General features: G+C 41.2%; 1 protein-coding gene across 1 annotated transcript in view; it reads right to left on the bottom strand.

Moving 5' to 3' along the window:
• The window catches only part of nphp4 (nephronophthisis 4), a 161,149-nt gene that overhangs the window by 28,815 nt on the left and 105,158 nt on the right, over positions 1-27,176 (bottom strand). Inside the window, exons 13-17 of the mRNA XM_053425872.1 lie at positions 22,523-22,680; positions 19,995-20,186; positions 15,342-15,529; positions 7,142-7,302; positions 6,235-6,418 (exon numbers count right to left, since the gene is read on the bottom strand). Of these exons, the coding sequence (XP_053281847.1) occupies positions 6,235-6,418; positions 7,142-7,302; positions 15,342-15,529; positions 19,995-20,186; positions 22,523-22,680 (883 nt within the window). The remainder of the gene's footprint in view (positions 1-6,234; positions 6,419-7,141; positions 7,303-15,341; positions 15,530-19,994; positions 20,187-22,522; positions 22,681-27,176) is intronic.

Here is a 27,176-nt window from a genome sequence, read left to right as displayed (position 1 = left end):
GGTGAAGACATTACTTGTGCTGTCACATAAACATCTCTAATCAATAACAAAGCCATAGAGATCTCATTCCCAGTGCCTCATTATGGGCTTTTCAGCGTGCTTTCTTTTGTGTTGAGAAATGCTTGGATGATGGATAGAATTGTACAACAAGTCTGGAGGGATGCGATAAGACAAAAAACAGACCCTGTGCTACGTGCCCATAATAAAGCAGGTGGACTGATGTCGAACCTAATTATGACCCCGTGATGTAATCATTCCATCATTTTAATGAATTGCCTATAGCTGGAACAATTATCAGGCTCATCAGACAACATCTACTTCAGTGCTTATCCAGGTTGACGTGGATGACTCGCTGTTGGTCACATTATCCGTCACTAAATGCTGAGTCACACTGGTATATTATGAAGACAGGTGGCCGAGATGTAAGGGAATACTCCTGGTTCGCGTTGCAGAGAGAAAGCCCAGCACAGCGTTGGCTGTCCTGTGTTGTCTATGCTGAGGAGAGTAATTGTGGACAAAATGCCAGGGGCCGAACTCTATCAAATTGATCGACTACCTCTTGTTGCATGACAATAGGTCTGCTGGGCACTACCCCACCTGCCCGCCCTCTTTGCTCGGCTGGCAGCTTTTGAGGTTAAGGCCACAACAACCCACTGATTTACTGGCCCCCCAGAACAAATGGGAGCAAGTACCAAGGGGATTTCAAAGTAGTCTGCAATATTCGATTTCTTCTGCTGCCCTGTTCCAGGCCACTGACCTTTCAGAATAAGCTGATTCTCTCTCAGCTCGGGGCTAAAAGCAAGGTTGGTAGAGTCAGGCCTTAATGTGCCAACAGCAAGAGCTTTTAATGAGTGAGACATACTATGGTGTACATGCCCCTTGGGGAAGTCACCAAGCTCAACTAATTGTAAGGTAAATTTCCCTGATATTGTGTTCCACCTGTAGTAACTCTGGGCAGGAATCACTTTACTTTCTCTTGCTGCAACAGTGAGTCTCTCCAGGGCTTATCAGGCGGCTGCAGATGAGGAGCGGTGTGCAGTGAGGAGATGGTTCTAATCTGTCTTCTCTACAGTGCTGAAGCAGATGCATGCTTTTTGATTGTGTGTGTGTGTGTGTGTGTGTGTGTGAGAGAGAGAGTGTGTGTGTGTGCATGTGTGAAGAAAGAGCAAAAAAGGCCTGCAAAGTGAGAGAGAGATAGAGAGAAAGGAGAAAACACAAGTCAGCAAAACAATTTAATATCAATACGCGTCCCCTTCTGTCACACATGAGCCTTTATGCTGTTAGGGTTAGAAAATATTACCAACATGTTTCCATATTGAAAATAAACTATTCACTGTCTCAATGTTTTCGCAATGTAGCTATTACTATAAACTCCTCGGATCTGAAATAACTCCACTAAACCAGCACCGTAGCATATTTGCACTATTGCACATAATCACACTATTGTTTTTTTCTTCAGGTGTATATATATATTTAAATAATATATATATTTATATTTTATTTTCTATTTTAAATTTTAGATTGTTTTTGCTTGTAATATTCTGAGCATTGCTATAAGAGAGCCTGTGACCCAAGCATTTCATTGCCAGCGACTGCTTAATGTTATTGTTGTGCATTCGACAATAAACTCTTTAAACTTGAAACTTGAAGATAGAGTTGGGCCAGAATAAACTGTTGTAGCCTTGGCTCAGAAATTCAATTGGATCCAGTGGGAAAAATGTAAGTAATTCAAAGTTAGTATCAGCCAAAATCAGTATCAATCAATAGATCAAACAATTTTGTGTCATAAAACTTGCTCACTTGATGAGATGCACCTTCAGATAAGTACCAAGAAACTCGGAAGTTCCCCTTCAGCTCTATGAAGCTTTATAGTCTGTTTTTATTCATCGGTATATTTTTCCTTAATCACAACCTTGGTTCTAATCAATGTTGTTCCCAATAATTGGAATTTAAAGTTCACCCAGACAAAGGTACGATAGACACAATTAAGGCTAACTGCCCAGAGCCAAACATCATAGAGGCAAGAACAGTTTCTAGCTGGTGGAGAAGACCAAAAACAAGCCAAAAGGAAAATGGAGGCTACCAGGTGGCTGGCGGTGTGACTTCAAATGGACGTATAGGCAGCTGCACACGAGAACCAATTCAACAGCCTTAGCTTAAAATCTATAACGATTTGTGACTTTTTTTGTAACTTTTATCCCATCCATCCGACATCCATTTATACTTATATGTAAATGTCTGTTTGTTTTAGAGAGGCAGTATATATTAATCATTAACCGGTTATTAATCAGTCTAGAGCATGGGCCGTCAGTAAAAGCTGTGGGCTTTACATCATCATGACACCACAGATAACAAAGATTATTCATTGTTTTCTCATTTCTATTTTTGGGAACAACATTAAGCATCTCTCTTGAATGTGTCTCTCCCCCCCACCTCCATCTTCCTGCTCGCCTCAGAGCTCATGTGGATTTAGCAGATGAAATCAATCATAGCTCTCCTCTCAGTCCACCAGTGGAGTATCGGTATCAAAGGACGAGCAGGAGATTGTCACATTGTGCAGCGCTGGTCTGCTCCTGCTCTCTGCGTGGGAGCGCTGCGTCTCCTCCTTAACACCTCCTTCCAGACCCCTGAATGTTCCATCCGTGATTTCACAACTCTCTATTATTCTGATTAAGCCACTTCCTTTTGTCCTTTACGACGCTAATAATAAAAGCTGCTTCACAGCGTGATTGAAAAGGCCTGACAGTGTATATCATTACCATTAATGAATTACTCGTCAATCCCACCTTGTGATAATTTAAAAGGATATAATTTGGTCTTTCACTCTTTTTCATTTCCAAATGACGGTATGCCACTCACTTTTTCCAATAAAGCCTAATTCTGATTAAGTCCCAACGGAGCATGTAAAGACATGATTAATGGCGTGTATGACTGACACACATAAAATTAGAAAGGGGAGAGAGTAGCATGTAGTGAGGACTGCACTGCTTCTGAATTATGATGGCATGGTTCGTATGACTATATTACTAATACATGTTTTTGATTTTCTTTTCTGTTTATAGGGCGACTATGTAACACCATGGCTCGTCTGGGAAAAAAATATAGAATATTCAACATTCTCATAGACCTCATGTGATCAGAACAAGAGTGGAGTCACATCAGTGAGTCACATTGAACTGAGTGTCACTTTTCACTCTCTGATTTCAATCCCTGATGTTGTGCTGTTGTTCTGAGTGCTGCAAAGTTACTTTCTGCACAAGTTGGTTCCAAGCATCAGGAATCGGAGGGATTATGCCCTGTGAGTTACAGGGTAGCTTAACAGGGATTTAAAAAAAAGAAATGCAACATCAAAGTGCCTGTAAATATTTAGTGATGAAAACAGTATTTCTGTTAGGGAAGAGGAAATCCGAGCTATACAGGAGTGAATGAGCCTATGCTGATACTTACACTGCTGTAAATATATATATATCATATGATGAATGGATCAAAACAGCAGGTAACCATGGATTTTTGAATTTTGAATTAAAAAAAGAGCAGTTCAGGAACAAAGAGGCTTTTTTTTAAAGTAGATAAGATATAATTATAAATGAGGTGGACTTCTGTGGTGGATCTAATTATGATTATAGGCTACAATTCAAGAATCTGTGACACATTTAACTAGGCAATCTTATCATGTAACAATGCATGACTAATAATAAATCAGCACAATAATCTAAATCAACAGAGTCCCTGGACAAAAGTAAATGTTTTTGTCAGTGAAGGAAAGCTTTAGCTCCTTTTCCTGTCTTTTCTCTCAGACTTGTGTGTCATCAACCATTTTCAAGCAGCTTTCCTTCACCTCTCCAGATGAGATCCAAGAGCTGTGTCCACAAAGTGTCAACACAGAGACACTCCTCTTTCTGATTGGCCAGTGCGTACTTTTGATATCACTCAGCGATACCACCCTAGAGAAGCCATAATGTGATTGATAGATTGATAGATAGATAGATAGATAGATAGATAGATAGATAGATAGATAGATAGAGAGATTCATGGATAGGTAGACAGATAGATGAAGAGATGATAAATGGAGAGAAGGATAGATGAATAGACTAAAACACTGATGCATTCCCACTCTCGCCTCAAACTACACACGACAAATATTTCTTATGTATTGAAAGTTTCTCTGGATAAAAATATCAATTCATCTGTCATATGGTTTCTGAATCAATTCCACAGCCTCATCTTAAAATCTATAATGATTTTTTTTTTCCATATTGTAACTTTTAAGTCATCCATCCTTTCCTGTCTCTACATCTGACGTCCATCCATACTTTTATTTGCATGACTGTTTGTCATGTCTGAGAGACAGTATATATCAATAATCAATAGCAGGTTATTCATCAGTCAAGAGCATCATCCCTCAGAAAATGTAAATTTGCATTCCCTCTATGGCATCAAGCACACAACATGTTTTTCTTTAATCTTTCTCGACTGTTTCCCTCTACTTGTTTACACAGCTGACACAATGGGCTTGAAACTGCATTGACATAACTTTGACGTAAAGTTTACTTAACCAAATTTGAAAATCAAAAAATGGGAGTTATAGGGTTCTCATGTGATATTGGTGAAAGACTCTATACCTGTCCGCCTCTCATTTCTGCCATCCTGCCTCACAAAAGCTGTCCACGCTCTGCTGCACCTGCCTGTCTATAAGTCTGGGTGTATGCATGATTGCATGCCTACTTGGCGTGTGTGAGTGATTTGATATCCACACACGCTTGTGTGTGTAAGTGTGTGTGTCTGTGTTTGTCCTTCCCATCAAATGTCTGCCACAGTCTTTATACAACATTCTCCAGCGCACAGTAGGCATTAGTGAGCTTGTGTCAAATCCTCAAAACCACCGAATGAGAGCGCTAATTAATTATGGCTTAATGAAACTCGAGAAACACAGTGGACATAAAGGTGGAGAGAGCATGGAACAAAAGGACAGAGGGTGGAAGACAGAGTGTGGCAGGGAAAGGTAAGAGGTAAATGGATGAATGTGAGAAAACAGCACGACACTGATAAAGAATGAAGAGAGAAGTTTGAAAGTGAGACAGGCAGGGACAGATGGAGGCAGAAACAAAGAAATGAGGTTGCGAGTCCTCCCACCCTAAATTGATTCTGACTGTAGGCCAGGCCGCCTGATGGATATCTGAGCTTTGATTGGAATTTACATGCCAGACAAAAACCCTCCCCTCCCCTCTCCGTCCCCAGCACACCAAATAACCCACTGTGCACTCAACCTGCTGCGAGTGATAAGCGCAGTGAGAAAGTGCTGGCATATTTAGCCCTAACAATGGCACTCTGCAGAGTTTCTGAGGCCCGGAGAATGATGCATTGTTTATGATGAGGGGGGGTATCATTTCAACAGTTGATTAATGGTGAAGAAGCGATCATCAGCAGCCATCACGCCATGGGGGAAACACCAGGCCCAAATTGGATGAGTGGAGGGGAAGAGGAAAGGAATGTTGCTAGATGGAGCGGAACTATCGCATTAGGATGTTTCGCTTTGGCGCTGTGTTTTCTTTGGAAGCCTGCACATCTCCAGAAAATGGAAAATTTCAACAGCAGCAGCAGCAGCAGCAGCATGAGCAGCAGCAGCCACCCTGGGGATTCAATGTCATTTCCCAACTCTACACTTCAATAAAAGCAAATAGACAACATTACTTTGTAATCTGAGGCTCCAAACGGATATATGACCTGAATATAAAACTCTCCTGTAAATATTTCAGAGGAGATTAAGGTGATATTGGAACTAGAGCTTTCTTTTGAAAGCTAAAACAAACTTTCTTTACATTTACCTTTTATGTTTTGGGAACAAGACCTACCGAGCTCTTGACAACAACCCTCGTCTCATGCATGCAGACTAAACCCTCTACTGTTTGCCAATGGGAGCAGTATAAGATATAGCATTTGTGATCCATGAGTATCTCCACCGCAGGGAAGCAGCAAACATAAGCCTACTATCTGGCTGGTCAGTGGAATTTAAATATGTTATGTACGTTTCAGAAAGGGAATGTTGGTATCCGAACATCTCTGCTAATAAGAGGACATCATTTAGTGGGATGTTGTTGTGTTGATTTCATCTGTCTAGACAAATTATTCCAAGGATTGAAATTGAATCTGCTGCAGCTACTCACAGCCCCTGAGGATAACTCTAGGCACTTTCCCTTGATTCTATTCATAGTAAACAATTCTTCCTGTACTCACCAGTGTTGCCGGTGCGTATGTGCAGACGGCCCCTGACAATGGTGCGGATGGTCATGGGGCTGGAGGCTGAGTGTTGGCCCAGACTCGCACTCATCAGCAGGGCGTCGTCTCCCACATAATCTGTGGTCAGCACCTCCACCTCGTGAAGCGCCTGCACTGCTGACCTACCCTGACGCAACATATACTGGAGAGGAACAATAGGGCGTGAGAATAAGACATAGGATGCACTGAGTGCAAAATGTACAGATGAGACTCCTTGATTCTTCTCATTAAATGCTTTACAAAGTTACGAGACAAATCAATACCATTTCCAGATTGGCATGACAAATAGCTGAGCTGTAAAGATCCACATTAGAAAAAGGCCTTAATTTGCAGTTAGATTTTCTTTTGAAGCTCAAATAGGAGGAAAAGTTGCTGAGTACTCTATGGTCAAATCCACAAAAAGCCAATAGGAGTGTTTTTTTTTAATCCTTAACAGATTTATGTTGTTTAATAACCACCCAATTTACTTAAAAAAAAAAGACAATTTCTGCTCTGAGTAACAAACAGTGAGAAACAGTGTCTGTTGCTGTGATTTGAGAAAAGCTGGTTTCTACAAAACGTTGTGTTTGTATTTGTCACTTTATTATCAGCAGCAGTGTAGCAATGCCAGGCTCCCGCTACAGAATATGATAAAACAATCTGCAAATGCTGCATGAAGCCACGACAGCCGCATCAAGATAAAGGTGCGTCATGAGTTGAGTTGACAATGCCTGGGAAAAACCCAACTGTGTGTTTTATTTCTCTTCTTTAAATGCTTTACTCTGGAAATTCAGGTCAAATTTCTGATGACTTTAAGTCTGTTAAATTGGAGTTCATGTTGTAGGTTAACATTCACTTGAGACCTGAATCAACCTGAGTCTTTCACCTTAAGCTCGATGGCAGTAGATCCTATGAGGAGCAGTGAGTCGCTGTCCCAGATGTCGATGTGCATGGTGTGAAGGGCCAGGTAGCGAAGGAACCAGCGCTTCTCTCCTGGCCTCAGGAAACCATCATCTACTCTGAACTGCACCTGCAGACCTGGAGAGCCTGGACAAGAGGAGAGGAGCCTTCAGACCAATCCAAATAAGCATTATATTTTACCCATAAAAGCCATTATAAGATTAAAAACACCAAAAAATGTACCGTCCAAATAATAGATTGCAATGCATAAAACACTAGACACATTTAAATATACACCAAAGTTGTGATATAAACTTGATTAATACAATAGATTAATACAATAGTCTAAATAACACACTGAAATGAACAGCACTTTCTAAATGATCCAAACCTGAATATGGTCATACTCAGAATAATCAATAATCAAAGTAAGACGTGTACCTTAGTTGCATTATGTAGATATATTTACGTCTGAAATGTATTCTAACATGCTATTGGAGTTTTCACAGCATGTTGGGACATTGACATTACGACAGTTTGCTACCGCTTGACGACAGACGTCCTGAATTCAAGTGTAAACAAGTAGCAGGATGTAATGTTGATATGAGTCAGAATTAGACAATAATCTGTAACATAACATGTGCACTGGAATAAGAATGGAGTCAAGCCCATAATCAAAATCATGTTTTACTCTGAATGAGATCAATAGTCAGAATTTAGTCAATGAAGTTAAATTAAAGGTATCCTGTACCAGTTTTCTAATAAAGGGACATTTTTACGTTCAGGGTTTTACACCAAAACACAAAATAACTGACTGAAAACATCAAGATTAAACTTTCTTTAATATTTAAAACCTGTGTTGTTTATATCCATATTTTACAGCTACAAAGTGGTCTGAATTTAGTGGAAACTAAACTGGTAGAAGCCATGTGCAGTGACTCATTTGGTCGGCTGATTGCACTGCATGGGAGTTCAAAACCCAGGGAGCACGAGGCCATTTCACAGAACCAAGAGCACCTTCAAGATTATAATGGCTCCTAACACACTGCCAGAAAACCACAAGAGTGATTCCAGCAGCAGGATAAAGGCATGACTTTAATCAACAGATCCCCAAGAACCACTTCTGGACCTTTAAGAGGATTACATTTCGCTCTTTCAGAGAAAATAATATACACAGTGTGATGATTGAAGCTATTATTCGGACAACAGGTGGCTGAAAATCCCATTTCTGTATTTAATTGTATTCACCATTTATTTTGTCCTTCCCTGTACGGCCACATGCAGGGTCACACAGAACCAGCCGTTCGTTTTTTTATTAAATCAGTTTGAAGTAAAAGCCAAGATTCAGTTTGAGAATGTAGAACAATTGCCCTGTGATTGTCTGATGAGTGACGGCTCCGCAATGTGCCGACTTGAAATCACGACTCATCTTCTAACTTGGAGCGATTCAAATCAAAGTGACCCCACCAGTGATCCCACTCTGTTGAGTGGGCGCACCCAACCCACAGCAGGGTGTTAATGTGGCTGTGCAGTTAAAGTGTGAATGTGGGCTTGTGGTTTTGGTTTGCAGAGGCCTGATGTGGTCTGCTTCTGTGAGATGCAGTTGAAAGCTCAGAATAGCCAACAAACGTTTGTGCTTCGCTTATTTTGTTAAATTTAGTAAACTAGTTAAAAATGACTCTACACGCTTCAAACTTATCAGATTATGTAACGGTAAGTTGTGTTTTCTTCTTTTCAAGGCAGAAAACCCTCCTAAGCAGCACTGAGGCGACCAGGAGACACTAAAACTCTGCAGTGGAAGCAAAAACGAAATATATTTGTGTGGGTTGCAGCTCCTTAAGTGTAGGTTACAGTTGAGCAAGGTTACATTGAAGGTTTCACAGACAGCTGGGTGGAATCCACCCACATCTGATCAGATATCTGAAATGAAAAAATAAACAACATACCGACTTGGGGAACCTCCAGATTGTGTAACGCAAAGAACAGTGACAACCATGTTAGGTTTACACAAAAATACCTTTACAGACTTTAAGATGGAAGCAGAGACCAAAGTCATATTTCTGAGCTGCTTCATAACTTTTCTTCCTTTAACCTAACTCAGGCAGACTCCCCCTCCTCCCCTCTACTCAACCACCCGCCAACTCTCTCCACTCGGACCATTAATTCTCCCAGCATGCTCTGGGCTTGTGTGCAGTGGAAGGGTGGCAAAGAGAGCGTAGAGGGAGAGAAGGAGAGAGACAGAGAGTGTGCTGTGTGTGTGTGTGTGTGTTTGTGCGTGTGTGTGTGTATGTGTGTGTGTTTGTGTGTGTGTGTGTGTATGTGTCTGTGCTCACAAGTAGGAAAGGATTGTGAGATCAGGCTAAAGGGTTGTACAGGGTGGTGTGCGTGTGTGTGTTTGTGTGTGTGTGTGTGTGTGTGTGTGTGTGTGTGTGTGTGTGTGTGTGTGTGTGTGTGTGTGTGTGTGTGTGTGTGTGTGTGTGTGTGTGTGTGTTTGTGTGTGTGTGTTTGTGCGTGTGTGTCCTTTTAAAAAATTAAAAACCTGGATGGCTTGCCACATGTGTGCACAGCAGGCCAGACAGGCGGAAAATCCTGCTGGGCATCAACAACAACCCTGTGAAGCCTGCAGGCAAAGAAAATAATGAGGATGCACAGTTGAACAGATAGATGTAGAGACTGATGACTGAGCATCACAGTACACAACCGTTACATTTATCAATATATCTGCGAGCAGCTGTTCTTTTTTTTTTGAAAAGAGAAAAATAAAACACATACTGGCCACTTAGGTATTCTCGCTGCGATATCAGGGATAAGACGCACTTTCTCAGATTTGATATAACACCACGGTGTTGATTGTTTTCTACAGGAACATTGAAAAGTAATAAGTCGCAACATTTTAGACAAATACTTTTTCCTTCATCTCAACAAACAGCTCACATATTTTGATCGACAAAATCTGATCAGGTTGAGAAATGTGAAGTGTATTATTAAGGGAGTCACATAGCTGCAGTGGTTTCAGCAAGTGCACAACCCAGACTTTGCAACAGGAGACCAGTTTCTGCTTCCTGGTTAACAGTACCACCCATAGGTTTACGGCTAGGATTGAAAAGATCAGTGTTTACTCCAGGGTTAGGGTGTTTCCCCACACCTAAACAGTCATTTGGTTATTGACATTCTTTCAGTTCAGGCTTTGGTTCTGCACCTAAGCCATAAAATGGTCAGAAAAATACATTATAACAAGTTGGCCCCACCTGGCCCCCCTTGGCAGCACCACTGCATTGAGGCACATTTCTCTGCACCAATCAACAAGTGATACTGGTCCTCTTTTCTTTTCTCATTAAACACACTCAGAGCTGATCATTAATTGTAGAGTGAATAAAAGTAACAGAAAATAATCTCTTCAAGTACTGGCCTGGTCCTATAATGACCTCTGATTAGTGTTGGTGTCTATTGTGTGCAATGTGAGGGCAGGCCAGTGAGGGGGTGGGGAAGGAGAACAATTTGGCGGGGTACCCTGAGGTAAAAATCTGTATTGTTGAGTTAAGTCATTTGAGTAACTTTGTAATTTTAGTCACCACGATTTGGTGCAGGCCGAAAGTTGGCTTTTGCCACAGTTGATGCCAAACCCATGTTAAGTCACAGACATGTCATTTAGGCACAGTGCGTACACGCCCCCACTGTCCTGAGAAGAGTTTGAATCAGGGAGTAAATGTAAACAGTTGTGTGGGTGGACACTTTGCTGTGTAGGGCACAGACAGATGAGATTCTTCTCATTCCTGGCAAATAACTGCCAAGAATGACACAGTTCACAAATTGATCTGTTGTAACCATTAGAGACTCAGATCTCTCACCCGCTGCTGGTTTGAGATCAAATTATTCTGCAGCCTGGCAATACATATTATTACACACGTAGCAAATTGCTGATTCCTTCGGTCACTGATGAATTCTTGTAATTGTTATTACCTAGGGTTTAAACGATTGAATTGCTTGTACATAATTGTAAAAATGTTACACTGGCTGCGTAAGCAAAATCAGTCATTGAGACAAAACACTTAAATCGCTGCATGAGCTAACTTGCATGAGGTTAACAGCAAGCTGGCACACTGTCTCGATTATTCCTCTGTTCTTGAGTGTTTCATGGGACAATGTTAAAAAACTGAAGGATCTGATTGTCTCTATGAATCAGAAAATAAAGCAGAGAAACACACATAGAAAGTTTTGGATTTTGCTGTGAAGTTTTTATATCTCACTTCCTGTGCACAGAGCTGGTTTCCTGCTAGTATGAGAGACACAGCACCAGAAGTGAATGCATGAGAGAAGATGCTTCTGGTCTTGGATGTTCCTCTTTTGCAGCCGCATTTTATAAATTCTGATCAAATGTTGCTGTAAAACTGACTTGATAGCGAGACAGAATCTAATTCTAATGAGTGCATGAAGAGACATGAAAGGGTTGTCCACCCACAGCCTGGAGCGGGATTCAGAATTCAATGGGCTTCTTCGGAACTTTCCACCCAGCAGGACAGAGAATCACAACACTGAATAACCACAGAAGCTTTGAAGCTCAAACTCAGATTCCATATTCTCTCTCAACCTCTGTCTTAGTCTCTCACCCTCACAGACACAGACACACACACACACACTGAAACACTGAATGATGAGAGAGCTGTCGGTGGATCATTGATCTTGGACAATACTTAAATCATTCCCGTTTTTATAGATCACTTAAACCTCAGCCACTGTTCAAGGTATACATTAACATTAATTTGTCCAATTAGAGAGAGTACGATAACTACAAAAGGGTTATCGGAAAAAAAGCGAAATTAAATGAACTCCCTTAGTCATTGTCTGTGAAATATATTAGTCCCTGTGTCACTGTGTTATAGCTGCAGTTGTAATATCTTTTCAATGGTGCTATAAATAAAGTTAATGTATTAAAATGCCTGCGTCAGTACTGCGAGTCCCAACACAGAACTTTTTGAGTCACCTTAGGTTACAGACACATTGTTAATGACATTTTAACATGGCAGATGAAATAATAAGACTGATGTGATGCAAACAGCTAACATGTTTAACATAAGAAGACTCAGGACTCATTTGACTGAACTGCAAAAACATCTAGTGATCGAGGAGTAGTTTCAGAGAGTTGTCCTTCTGCACCAAAGATGCATTTAAAGATCCCTCCACTCAGATACAATTCAGAGGTGGTCTGGGACACAGTGACATTGCTAACATGGTGGTTTTCAGCAAGTATGTTCACAATCTTAGTTTAGCATACTGGCATGCTTAACATCCCAATTAACACTAAACAAGATGAGGCTTATGGAAATGTCATTGGTTTTGCAGGTATATGGTCAAAAACCAACATGATGGTGCCCTTAGATAAAAAGAGTGAGTCACAGTGAAATTGCAAAATCATAAATCATTAATTTAAATTGATTGACATACAGCAAACATAGTTTCAACCTGTGGTATAATGAGGTTGTGCAAATGTAAGACACTTTCAAAAACTTTGAAAAGTTTTGCGCGACTTGGGATTGTTGCAGGAAGACGGAGGTGGAAACGCGAGTCAGGGAGAGAGAGTTGGAGAGAGGAGCTTCCATTTTACTGAGAGAACTAGGCAATGAACTATTATGGCTGAAACCTTTTTCTGATGTGGACAATGTTGATAACATATTCAATTTCAATGGTCGTCCCTACTTGTTTGATCCGGACTACACGAGTGAAGAGCTCCGACAAATTAAAGACTGACGGGACCGATTCAGAGGCAATGAGCAGAGGAAGGACAACTAGCTGCTGCATGGTGGAGAATGAGACTCCAGACATGTGAAATGACTCTTAGCAAAAACCCAGAATAACAATTTGAGCCTGTTAATTTATTATGATGGGAAAAAAGCACTTTGAGTGGACATTTGTTGGACTGTTGCATTTGCCTCATAAGATTACATTTCAGACACAGCTGCCGCGTCACGGCTGCAGGCAGATATGATCTACTGGACCGATTCTAAAGACTTGTGCCATTCATTTACACATCACAGTGATAAACATAGGGCCGGGGTTGAAAAATAGAGAAAGACTTGATTGGAACCCAAGAGTTTTCTCTGTGTGTTTTGTCTGTTGTCTTTCCTACTTTAGAAAACTACGAAGAAATAAGAAGCAAAGATGATTTTCTGTTTTCATTTCATTTTCCCCTTTTTGATTTCTTTTCATTTCATCTTATCATCTCTAAATTACTCTGATGATATAACTGTTGTGTAAACAACCATAACATCAAGCCAAAGTTACACCTCTCCTACAAAATCCGATCCAAACAATCTCAGATGGTTATTGTGAAATTGTTTGTTCAGTCTTGTTGGTAATCTGATATACTTCACTGATGAAACTTGTAATTTGTGGGGCAATGAAAACTAAAATAAGATAATTTCCAAATGTTCATAAACCTTCCTCATATCTGCTTGTAGTGATATACCATAACAAATCTGTTTCCACTGAATCAACTCTCAAGTGGCTCCTTTTTGTTTGTAAACAGTATTTATTGTGGTTTATCATGCAGAATGACTCAATACAGATGTGTCAGGTTTAAAAAAGAGAAGAAATAACTACCTAGATAAATAATAAGAGAAGCAGTGAATTAACTTTAACAGCGTTTAAAGAGATACTTCACCCAAAAATGAAAATACACACATTATCTACTCACCACTATGACGATGGAGGGGTGGGTGAAGTGTTTGAGTCCACAAGACACTTTTCAGAGGGAGTTTCAGAGGTAAACAGTGTAGCAGCCAAATCCAATACAATCAAAGTAAATGGTAACCACTTCTTTAAACATGGGGTTTACTGACACTTGGATGACACCACGGGAGCAGTATGGAGGCATTTTAGGTTTTCTTTCTGTTCTGGCCACCATTTTCTTCACTTGTATTTGATTTGGGTGCAACGCTGTTTACCCCTGAAACTCCAACAGTGTTTTGTGGACTCATCCCTCCATCGGCATAGTGGTGAGTAGATAACAAGTGAATTTTCATTTCGGGTGAACTATCCTTTTAATCCTGCAATAAGAACTTCATCAGTTGCTAGCAGGATAGGGGGAAGGCTCTTATCCTCAGAATATATGGAAGGATCTGTGTGAACGTGGGAGGGCTTTGAGGAAGTGCGCCCTGGATGATATAGAGTGAGAGAGATGGGGAGACAGACAGAGAAATATTGATGGAGGAAGACTGGAGTGTGTGTCTTGGGAATGGAGAAAATGTGTAGGCGTAGGAGCAGGGGGGTTGGATTGTTTGTGTGTTCAATATCACGCTCTGTCAGAGACTGTAATATCTCTTCCATTTCATTAGTTGCTACATGAATAGACTTGACATCAATCAGCGCCCGCTCGTCTGATTGAAAGAGAAATGCCTCAGAACATCATGGAGCATCATGGAAACAAGCCCGGAGTTTGTTGAAACTGATTGCACGATGTTAACCTGGAGTGCACCGATATAAATCACTGCCCGACTTATATCCACAATCTGTAACTGATACGTGACTCTGACTCCACCACTGTTGGTAGTGGGGAAAAATTCATGTTTGCACCCACTGAGATGGAGATTTATGCAACTAACAGACACCTTCCACTCTCAATTCATGTTCTCAAGTGCATAACAATGAGGCGATAGCATACCAACATCGCTATCTCAAGAAGTCTCTGGAGTGCTCAGGCGGGGGTGCGTTTTAATTTTTTTTTGTACAGCACACCAATACATCAATACGGCGTAAGCCTGTATCACCAAAAGCTCTCTTAACGTCCATGTTGGTCGCTTCCACAAGTATGGCACCTCTTTTACATCCTGAGATATCTGTTTTCTTTTTTAATTATTATGTCTGTCATGTGAGAGACATCATCAACGTCATCAGGACACCCACTTGCTCGCAGAGAGTCTTCTAGCATTCTGTTCACTGTCCACAGGAAGTCTGGAGCCTCCCACTTTTCCTTCTCACATACAGCCCCTCTGGATAATGTCTCTTTTCACTTCCTCTTATTTGCTTGTCAGACAAAGGCTAAAAATTAAGGAGGAAAAAAAATGAAAAAAGTTCACAGAACCTTTTTCATTGTTTCATTCACCACACATGTTTATCTGGGCGATGGAGGGCGGGGCTCTCCAATTCAAAGGGGAAATGAAGAGTATTGTTTTGCAGCAGTGGATCCTTACCAGAGTTGACAGTTCCATCTCTGTTGATGGAGGCCACGACACAGGGAAGTGGATCGCAACGTTTCTGTTGAACCTTGTCACTCTTCAGCAGTTTGAGCTTCTGCGATGTGACTGGTGGGAAGCGATAGAACTGGAAGGTGAAGTGGATGTTGTCCGGCCAATCAGGACCAACACCCGGCGTTGGTATCCTGCCAAAAAGATGAAGCCAAATGATTATTCAAACAGTTATGCCATAATAAAGGGTGGAATCATTTCAAAATAATACAGCAATACTGCATGTGAGTGAACTCACAAGTGACTGATTTACTGTCTTGAGTGTTATCAATGAAAAGCTAACTGGGATTTTTTTATGACGAAATCGATGCGACAAGTGAAGCAGAATGCACATTTGAAAATGAATGTGTGAAAATGCCATTAAAACCTGGGAAGGTAAGTCACTTTTCAGATAATGATTTACCGCAAAATCAGATATGCATTTCATTCACGTCCTCGCAGAGCTGGTAATTCAGCTTTATAGCTACTTACAAGTGCAAACCCTATAATCAAAATGTGGATTAGAAATTAAAGGGGTAAATCACACCATAAAAAAAAAATCACTATAAATTGTACTGCTCATTGAGAAGGTGAAAACTACGCACTGCACCTTATGCATATTATAAGTGGATTGCTTGGCTGCTTCTTCAAAACTAAACCAGCATGAAAACTTGTTATTAAATCCGTATAAAAAATATTAATAATTGTTTGAGAAAAAAAGTGACTACATATGTTTTTCCCCCCCGTTTTTTTCTCACATTTCTATTTGCTTACTATAACTCCTATGGAGAATTAGACGTGTCTGTGATGATGACAACCTGCTGGTGTTGTGTTCTCCTGTTCACACAAACACCACCTACTGTGTCTGATTTCACACACACACACACACACGCATACAGGCCTCAAAATGCCACAGTGAGCCTGGAAGCACTAGATACTGGCACTGAACACACTGAATAAAGAGCGACTTTCAGGACAAGCCTCTTTCTGTTGCTGTCTGATGAATATATAAGTGATCAGCAAGCCGGGGATGCTGGGAGGCTCCCTACGACCACGGGCAACCTGTCAGGGCTGAACATTTCAAAGTTGGATCTTATAAGCACGGCGTGTGACCTCCCAGTTGATCACACGCTCGGATGTTCCACTGTTTAAGACGCTCCCGCGCACCGTCTTCACAGAGGAGCCGACATCAATATTCATTCTGTAAACAGAAAAGATTGATAATTGTGCGCCCGGGTGAGAGGACTATCCACGGGCGCTCCGCTTGCTTAAGTGCTGCTGCTGCTGCCGAAGCCCCTGTCTGCCATATCGGTTTGTCATAATTATGAGCCAGACCTCACCCCTCTCTACAGCGAGCCACAACGATTCCCAGTCTATGCTCAGGTGGGTACTTTCAGGTTGCCTGAAGGTGGCCATGACAAAAGAACCTGGGGAATCAGATTAAGATTTCATTACACTGCAATGTACTAAATTTAAGTGAAAATCCATACTTTCTGATATTAAAATATCTGTGTTGTTTCATTGTGTTGTTTCGTTGTTACCCAGAGGCTTTCAATATGCGTTGTGGTAATCTTACAATATAACTCGTTTTTTGTCCTACCAGACATCCTTCAAACTCGCCTGCAGAAACAATGTGATGTATTTGCCGGCTTGTTTGGAATAAACAGGATTGTAATGCTATGCTGGGGAAAGCTGCAAGTAGGACACATGTCATTACTGCCCGTTAATAAAGGCGGGAGAAAGTGAAAAAGTTTAAAGCTAAATCAGGATGTCAGAGTCTAAACTATGATATAAGATTTCCTCTGACATTTTTTGGTGTAATTTGGCGAATCTGTGGTTTTGTTTACAACCTGTCGGACAGATGCTCTTTCTTTAGTCTGACTTACATTTTTTGTGGAAATCCTTTAAAGAGGCTAAAATTTTGTAGAAGCCACCTGTTGCATTAAAATTGAGTGAAATGAAAATCCACTCATGATCTACCCACCCCTATGCCGATGGGGTATTTTACCAGAAGTGCCTAAGATAGCGGACCTAAGCATTTCCGACAATCTCTGAATGCACCTCAACGATAGATACCAGGCGACATTTAGGCTTAGATGAACTCGTTTGGAGTATGAATGTTGGGGCTTGGGGACACTTGGATGACACCACACAAGCAGATGGAGGCAAGTTATGTTTATTATGACTGAAGATAGGTCATTAATGTCTTCAATTGTACCCCCCCCCCTCCATTGGCATAGTGTTGAGAAGATAAAGAGGAAATTATCATTTCTTGGTGAACACTCCCTTTCTTTCTTCTTCGTTTAAAATAAATATGACTTTGTGTCACTTACATTTACACTGACTCAAAAACCTCTCCATTTGCTGTGCTTTTGTGCTGTTCAGGATCAACTGGATATCAAAGTGGACACCCGACATCCTGTAATAGACTTGAAATCGATCAGAAGGATTTTGCAGCTTCTTACTCTGAAGATGAAATTCTCCTTGTTCCTGACGGCCCCTCGGGATCGGATGGACCAAATGTTTTACTTTTCATCTTTGCTGCTCGACAGAATTTTATCTGCTTCTACAAAATTCCATCTTGATTAGAATAATAAAACCATTGGACTCTGTGTGTGAGATTTCAGTGCATGGCGATTTGTTATTGGATAACGGGTTGAAAATGCATATGAAAAACACAGACTGGGTGTGAACAGAGCTTTACTGAGGCTGAGGTTCAGGCAACAACATTAATACAACACATTTGTCTCATTAATGTTACCTTAGAGCAGGGGTGTCCAAACTAAGGCCCGCGGGCCATCTGCGGCCCGCCTCAAAAATTAAAAATTAAAAAAATAAAATAATAATAATATTTTTTGGGGGGAAACCAACAACATAGTAGCACTTAAATGGCACTTAATTATAGCACTTTGTAGTTTTGCTCTAGCTTTGAAGAAATTGCACTTTCTTGATTCTTGTTAGTACCCTTGAATGCACTTATTGGATAAAAGCGTCAGCTAAATGAAATGTAATGTGATGGACTATGGCCCACTGTATTGCAGCTGTCCCTCAGAGTTAACTCTGGACACACCACACAAACAGAAAGAGCCGACAACGATGCGTTTCCTCCAGGGATCTCGACTACAACTACAACTTTTACTGAAAACTGCACATTTCGTCAATTAGGAAAAGAGTAGAGAGTAGAGATTCATGTGAAAAATGAAATGAAGTCCCGTTTCTGGAAATTCAAATCAACAGCTCTCTGAAATGTCGAGCAGCCTGGGGTGAGAAAGAGATTTACCCTTTAATAGAAATGTATTAATAGATCTATCTATTCAGCTGTAGCACTGAGAGGAGCGTTATCATCCCATCATCCCGTGTCCTGAACAGTAGGCAAATCAATAGAGTTGAGCATATGTGAATTTAACTGCTGACAGCGTTGATGACCAGATACAAGGACACAAAGAGTGGTGGGTTTTGTGCCCATCCATCAGGAGCCCCCCACCCCCCCTCCACTGTCAGCCCCCGACAGAGGGGATGGTGGCTCCAGGCTTTTTGTGATGAGCCACTGACTGGAAATGTGTTTATGTGTTATTCTTAAAGCATACTTTCTGGTGTGTGTGTATGTGTGAGTTTATGGGTGTGCACTTGACATGAGAGCGGAGGATAACTGGCAGTACTTTAAGCCTAGTTTAAGTGCATTGAAATATTGCCAGCAGTTCAAAGCCGTACAGTTCAAAGCCATGCCTGCAGTATAAAAACAAAACAAGAGAAATCTCAACGTAGGCGATGTCCTTGGTCGTCAAACACAATACACGGATGATGTAAGAGTTTCTGTAAACAGTGACAGAGGGAAGAGAACGAATGGGAACCCTGCGGAATCACCCGTTCTCCTGATTGAATTCATTGTAAAATGTGAAATGATATTCGTCTAAGTAAAAAGTGGATTCACAGTGCAGGTCTAAAAAGTGAAACAGAGGATTTGACAACTGGTCAATCCTCCTTTGGCAGCAATAACCACGGACATATTCTTAGAATGTCGGGTGTGGACAGCTCTCTTGAGGTGATACCGCTGTCCAGACCCAGAGGCGGCAAACAGCCTCAAATCACAATGCTCCAACCATGATGCTTACCTCTGCGATGATGTTTGAATGTTGGTATGCGGTTACCATTTACTCCATACATACATAGTGCTGCACGTTCTTCCAAAACAATGCAACTAGGATTATCAGCCCACTGCTCATTCTAACTTGGTAATCATTTAAGCTGGACGCCACATGAGCTGCCACCAACTAAATCCGTTCAGTGATAGAAAGTTAGTCTGACTGTGACCTGATGATTATCTCAAATATTAAAGATGACTCAAATATGAAGTCATAATTTCCAGCTTTATACAAATCAAAGTGTTTTGATCGTTAATCCAGGTTTCGCTAAACCTCACTTACTTTTTCTTGCCACTAAAAAAGTGAGTAAATTGGGGACAGTAAGATGCTGTAAGTCAAGGACTGCTCTCTTTCACTTACAGCACACAATTATATTTACAGTTACACTTGATGCAATTTGTCATCACAAAAGCCAACATAAGCCGCTGCTCACTAATTACACTGGAGTGTCACGTGACCCGGCACCGCAGGGGCTCACCTGGTAAACGCCAGAAACTGAAACACCAGCAGGTTTCCTTGTAGAAGGTCAGCCTCTTCACGCTGGGGGTCAAAGGGCACCGGCTCTGTGGGATCCAGGACCTCCGCCACCTGCCCGCTGTTGTCCAGAATCTCCGGGAAGCCAGCGGAGTAGAGGTGGGCGAGGGAGCTCCTGGAGCTGACTGAGGAGGAGCTGCAGGAGAAGGGCAACATTTGAGGTGAAGGTCCTTATTTACGAGAGCTCATCAGTGATTTGCTGAGCTGAAAAGACTTCAGTGATGGCTGCTCCTGATGCTTTACCAGCAGCAGGAGGTAATGTGCTAGGTCCCTGCTGTAAATGAGGCAGACAAAATGTTTGGAAGTGGAATACGTGGCTGTCTTATCATTTGAGACCCAGCATCATTTATCTTGGATGTGTATGTTTTTGAGGGTGAAAAAAAACCCTGATCTTGAATTTCCATATCCGGCTGGACTTCACAAAAACGCGGTGAAACAAGGATTATGCAGCATGAGGATGTCAGCAGTATCTGTCAAGCAGCAGCAGCACCAGAACACTTGCAGGGGAGAGAGAACGGCTGCCAAAGTGTTCCCTCAGGATTTTCTAGTATAATTGGCATTTACCTCTAATCATAGTAGCCACCTGTTTTTCTGCGACTATGGTAACATTCATAACTTGTACTTTCTACACTGACACCCTACACTGCGCCATGATAAACACAGTGCACAGATGGCTGGCAAAAGTTTATGCACGGAAAAGCGATATTTAGCGTTATCACGATGGTAAGGCTGCCTGGTGTCCAGTTGGTAAACAGTCGGGCCCACAGCGATCAAATTTGTGAAACGATAAAGCCCCGATCAAACTAATTAAGGCAACAATGGTAAAGAAGGGAGCTGATTGGGTTTTCCTCTGCGGCTGTGTCAATTTCATGCTTTCCCTCTCTTCCCGAAACGCTCAGAGGTATAGCTTAATTTAGCCCCAGTGGATTAATATTCAAGCCGTCGTTTTTTTGTATTTCAAAGTGGGCTCGATCAGATATGCACAACAACTTCAATTAAACTTCTTTAGACTTCATTGCTCTTCTCAGAGAAGTGGGTCACTCCACACGGAAAACAGTCAAAATGATGTTTTGGCTGCGAGTGAAGAGGCAGAGATGTTTCAGCCCACTGAACTGAACAGCACTGCGTCTGGATCCAAACTCTGGGACCGGGAAACGGTTTTGTTGCCAGCTGCTTATTGACAGACTCTGTACTAATGCAACGCCTTGTTTCCGAGTTACTGTGCCCATTATTTGCACCGTGTTCATTCTCGTGTGGTGGCGCACCTCAGCAGACCTGGCTGCACTACTGCCGTGTATCTAATCTCTATTATTAGCTGCGTGTGAATGGGGAGAGCCGGTTTCATTGCATCCTTTTGCACTGAATCAAATGTTAAAAACCCAGCCCCCTGCAGACGGGTTTCACAATGAATTTTTACACGGACAAACAAACCCAAGGCCGTTACCTAAAGTGGGATGTAAAAGCTGACAAAACGCCTTCTTTAAATTGGCTCTGAGTGGAATTCTCCTGCTTACTGACAACACTGCTGTACAACCCAGTGCTCACACGCTGCCAATTAGTGAGCCGATCGATATCCCTCTGTAGTACGACAGTGCTTCATTACCACAACAGTGTGGTAATGAAGCACTGTACTAGTGTTCCCATCGAGATACCGGGGCAGATATACCAGTAACAAGTTGAAAGGATGTTTAAAGAGGCTTCATTCAATAATGTCTCCTATCAAACATCAGTAAGATTGGGTCGCTCTAGCATGCTGTAAAGGAGAGGTTCGTGAAAACAGCTCAAGCAGAGTGGGGTGGGGGGGAGAGATCATACAAAATACAACAAGGAAAAATAGTTGAAAAACGCAAACTTGAGAACCACATGAATTGAAGTTTGGTGGCTAAATCGTGCTGGTTTCACATGTTTGAAATAGATCATCTTTTTCACACTGAATCTCTGATCAACAGTTCCACTCAAGTCAGTATTCAGCTGATGGATTTTCAAGGTTAACCATTGCGAGCATCCTTCTATTCTATTGGCCGGTAATAAGGCTTCACAACAGCTGGCCTCTTTATTGCAAATTTCAAATCACACAGCTGATGCCCACGCCAACATGCATGGAGAGTTGTTTCCCTTTCTCCTTGTACAGGATCAGAGGGAGGTTGTGGTTTCACTGTCAGAGAGGAGAATGCTCCCAGATACTGGATTTACTTTTATTTATGCAAATAATTTGCGTGAAAATGAGTAATGATTATTCAGGGGAAGCGGGGAGAGCACAACAAAGGATGTTACATGTCGACATGCAATGTCCAGCATGTTTAAATGTGTAGAGTAAATTCCAATTACAGCTAATGTTTTACATACAGTCAATACTTTGGCATTTTACCTCATTCATTTTACTATTTATATTTATCTTTAACCACCCATGAATGGATCGCTTTTTTAACCAGATTTGTTCATGACCTTCGAGGACGGACAGGAAGGACTCACCTTGGCAGAGTCATCCCCAGAGTGATGACAGGGGCGTGGACAGGGGTGAAAGGCAGCTCCTCAAGTTGGTCTCCTTCGCCCTGAGCTGAAGCTGACACATCTCCCTCCCGCTGAAGGTCCATCTCCAGGTGGGCAATGTTGCTGACAGCTGAGCAGGCCTAGAACAACATGGGATGATAGCGATGCAGAACATGATCAGTCAATCAGTCGATGGAGAGAAGACATAATGTGAAAACATCAACTGTCTTAATCAGGGGGATTTCTACAACACAGCAGAACATTGTGAACATCTAAACTCCCATTCTGTTGTTAGTGTCCACCAGAGGTCACTTAGCAGACTGCCCACATCCTCTTTTATATTAACAGGCATTAACAGAATCCCATGCATCCAATGCCTCTATCAAGTTAATTGTTGGTTTTGAACTTTATTATTGTCAATGACTCTCGTGATTTCCCAAGAGGTATTGACAAGGACAAATAAATTGACTGGAATCATTTGCATACTATGAATTTCTTTTGGCAGCACTTCACTTAACAGATTCAGGAAATTTGTGAATTTTACCAGGGAACTCCCCCCACCAAACCCCCGCCCACATAATTACATAATCATAGAAAAAAAACCTGATAAGACAAAAAGACACTGCCATGTACACATCATTTTCTGATTATCTTACCCCAATTAAGGTCATACTCGGAATAACCAATTATTATAAGACATGTGGAGTATTCCCACCTTAGTAACATATATATACATAAATACAAATAAAACATCAATAGATTTATAGAACTTACCAGACCATTATATCGGCCTATTTGAGTTTTTGCTGATTTCACATTTATACTGATACTCAATATGAATTTGACTGTGTTTGAGTTTAATTTGTACCGAAACCAAAAACTGAAGCGATGAGTTTGTTTTATTGAGGATGTAAACTCAGATTTTTATACATTAGCTCTCTTGTAGCCCTTATAATATCCTTTGATTTATCTTGTATTGGTATATTGTATATAGCAGAAGGGGTATTAGCATGGATAATTAGCTATGAAATGCTAATATAACATTTTCCAGTGAGGGATTTTTTTCTCCTGGTCTTATCTGAATGGGTTAGCCGGCCAATCAGAGGACACGCACGGCTGTACATTATTGAGCTCTCCATCAAACATGCTGGTAATAACCTCAGCCAAAGTCACACCGCTACATGGATACAACATTCATGTCCATGTTCCTTACATGATCCAACAGCCTATGATATAAGAGGACACCAATGAATGCTGTAGAAGCCTTAGCCTGTTTAAAAGGCTCACAGTAATGGCTTTATACTGTATGTGAACCTGCTGCCGTCAAGCCTACACTCTGTAATGAAATAATAACTGTCTTTTATAGGCATGTGTGCTCAGGTCACGGACAAGGACAAATTAAGGTTTCAACAATAAATTCTGTGAGGTTATTTAATGGAACAATATATGCAAAGCGAATGTCACAGCAACTCCCACAGTAGCTTCACTGAAAACCAATCCCAGCCAGTGGACAAAGGATGTAATGTATCCCACTTGTCCATGACTCTAAAGTTGACAGTGTTTTTCAATGAAACTACATGAAGGCAGAAAATGAACAAGACTAGATCAAAACCTGGTTTAGGGTTTTCGGAAATTCTGAGAACTACTTTCAACAACTTACAATTCAAAGTGACTAAGGTCTGCTCAAAAAGTCCCGAAATGACATAATGCACAAACGATCTTATACATATGTATTTGCAATCTGCCTAGTGTCAGCTGATGTCAGCCTTCATCTGTTTGCTTCTCTCCTACTCTGTGTGTTCAGTATTCAGTATTTTGAATCCAGTTTAAGACGCAATAAAGCTGTTCGCCTTCATGTATTTCTGTTTCTGTTGTCCTCAATCACAATCATTTCTCATTTAATTTATTCTGGAATATGACAAATATTTCTAAATTTAAACAATGATACAAAAATAAACTGTGTTCTACAGGAGGTTATAGATACATGTCAAATTGATAAATTATTCTGACAGATTTGCTGCAACCGCGAATGAGTCAGTCTCCTCAAACCAAATTGAATTGCGCCTCTTTTTAGCCATGTTGTGCTTGTGACAATTGTTATCTCCAGTAAGCCTGATCCACATTTCCTGGATTAATTCTGCAATATGATTCACAGCCTAAACTATATGGATTACGGGAGAAACCCATTAAAGCCACTGCTGTCTAGTTAGAATATGAGAAAAGTCCGTCTGAGCTGTGCTGAGGCAGAAAAGCAGGTGGACTGGCCAGGAAAGCTCTGAAACAGCACCTACAATCCACTGTGATAGCGAATGGGAATGAATAAAAGCCAATAACACAAATCGGGTTTAAAAAACCCACGACAAGCAAGAATAAATGAGACAGTGATTTTCTGGACACTGGACAAACTACTAAAACTGAATTACAGTAACTGTAAGAATGGCTAGATTCCTAGAAAATTTATCCCTGAACTTCCCTGCTCCTGGACCTGTGAGTTCCAGGGTGCAAAGAGCTGTCAAGAGGCCCAATTCATCATGGGGCCTCAAGCAGTCATTCTGCTGACCTGCAGAGTCCACGGTGTGCAGAGTAGACTATCGGGTGATAAGAACAACAGAGAAGCTTTCGATTTGTAGTCGACCTATAATCGAGGACTTACCCACGGTGATCAGTTTTCAGTAATCACTAAAACAATTACATTTAGGTTACAAGCAACATTAGTTTTCATGGCAGGGAGGCTGTGTTCTCTCTTATTTACATGGATACAATTCCAGAAAACAAAACGCTGCTTTACACTGATGGGTGCCAATTTAGTTTTTTTGGAAATCCGATAAGGTGCATAAGGATTTAAGTATCCCAGGCAAGTTTACTGGGATTGAATATTATATTCTGGACTGGGAACCGCCTGGGATACCCCTGAGAGAGTTGCTGGAAGTGAGAAGGATATCTGGGCTACTTTGCTAAGCCAGCTACCCGCGGCACGACCCAGGAGAAAATGCTGGATAGATGGACATATAATATTTATCTAATATTTTCCATAATTTCTATCTGTCTGTGGAAGTCATATCTTGAGAACCCTTATCCGTGAAAGTGTGGTGTTCTAGTGGATGCGATTCGTGTATTATTTAAATAAACAGGTACCCAGCGCTCTGCAGCAGTGTAGGCTGAGACTAAGACACCTTAATGTCGATCATGACAAAAACACATTCAGACCGATAGGCTGGTTCACAACAATGGCAACAATATAGCTACAGTCGAGCAGTTGGTCTTTATCACGAGTCACTTGTACAGTTTAAGAAAGAAATCTGCATCCAACATTTAAAACAGATAAGCAAACAGCCAATTCCAAACTGGTGTGCTTAGAGCAGGCACTGCACTCGCAAACCATGAAGCATGGAAAAAACTAAACGAGCTAAATACAATGATGATTTACTGCCCAGCCGTTAGCTGTACCTTATTACAGGTACCCTGTGGATTATTATTTTAAACAACACAAAGTGTGTATATCAATCAACAACAAATGTGTTTACTCTATTTTAAGTTGCAACTTTTGAAAATAGCTGTCATCACATCATGTGTGTCCTTGATCGTGTGTTTGAGACAAAGACGCTCATGAAAAAAAAAAAGGAATAAATAAACAAACAAATCTCACTTCTGCAGTGAAGCCTTACATTACATCCACATTACCCATATGGAATCTCTTTTGACACCTTCTAATACTCGCATATGGATTACAGGGTCGGGGCCTCTGCATTAGTTGTATCCATGGCAACGATTAATGTATTAAATCCTGTCTCCCATTGCAATTTCTTGATGCACAACCCAAGTGGCCATATCCAGTGGAAGTTATGAGTGAACCCAGTGACACCTGACAGCAGGTATGATGGGAAAGGGTGGACATTGAGATGTGGTATGAAAAAGGGCAAGCAATATGTGGCCGTGGTGATGTTTCTTTCTTCATGGTAGACACATAGTGCATATCGTCTAAGAAGGTGCAAACTGACTTTGATGAGCAGAAAAAAGAGTCGGTATTTCCTCTCCATTCTGTGAGATTATTTTCTCGATTCTTCCGACCGTGCCTCATGCTGTTTCCCAAATATATGCATCTTTGAGGGTGAACATCATCTAAATTAGCAAAGACAAGGCGGCTTTCAAAAGCATAATGACTGTCTTCTGATTCCTGGCAGCAAACAACTACAGCTGAGGGGGGGGGGGGGGCACCGGTTATCCTCACATCATTTCAGGAAATGATTCAGCAGTTATTAAAATCAGTACGGTATAGCTGACTTTCCCATTTCTGCTATCCCCTGGCAACAATGAGGGAACCCTGTTCAGACGCATGAAATTTATTAGCAAGTGGAGCCAGCCAGCTATATTCTCAGACATTATTCACATTACCATGTGAACTTCATTGGGATCTATTAGATAAAAGATGCATTTGCTAAAGTTGTGTACATATATTTTAACCTCCTTGGGGGGTTATAGTGTGGTTGGGTGTGGATTAGTTCTACAAAAGGTCCAATACATTAGTTCTATATACATTAAAAAACATTTCAAAACGGGGGTTGGTACAGAAAAAAAGTGGAAGAAAAAGGGTAAATCATTAATAATGGTCCCGGACAAAACGGGTACATATGCAGAA

The sequence above is a fragment of the Pleuronectes platessa genome, chromosome 6 (genome assembly GCF_947347685.1).
Source record: "Pleuronectes platessa chromosome 6, fPlePla1.1, whole genome shotgun sequence".
In the NCBI taxonomy this organism is placed as follows: domain Eukaryota; kingdom Metazoa; phylum Chordata; class Actinopteri; order Pleuronectiformes; family Pleuronectidae; genus Pleuronectes; species Pleuronectes platessa.
The sequence above is the reverse complement of the archived record's forward strand: the minus strand, read 5'-3'. Positions and strand labels throughout refer to the sequence as shown.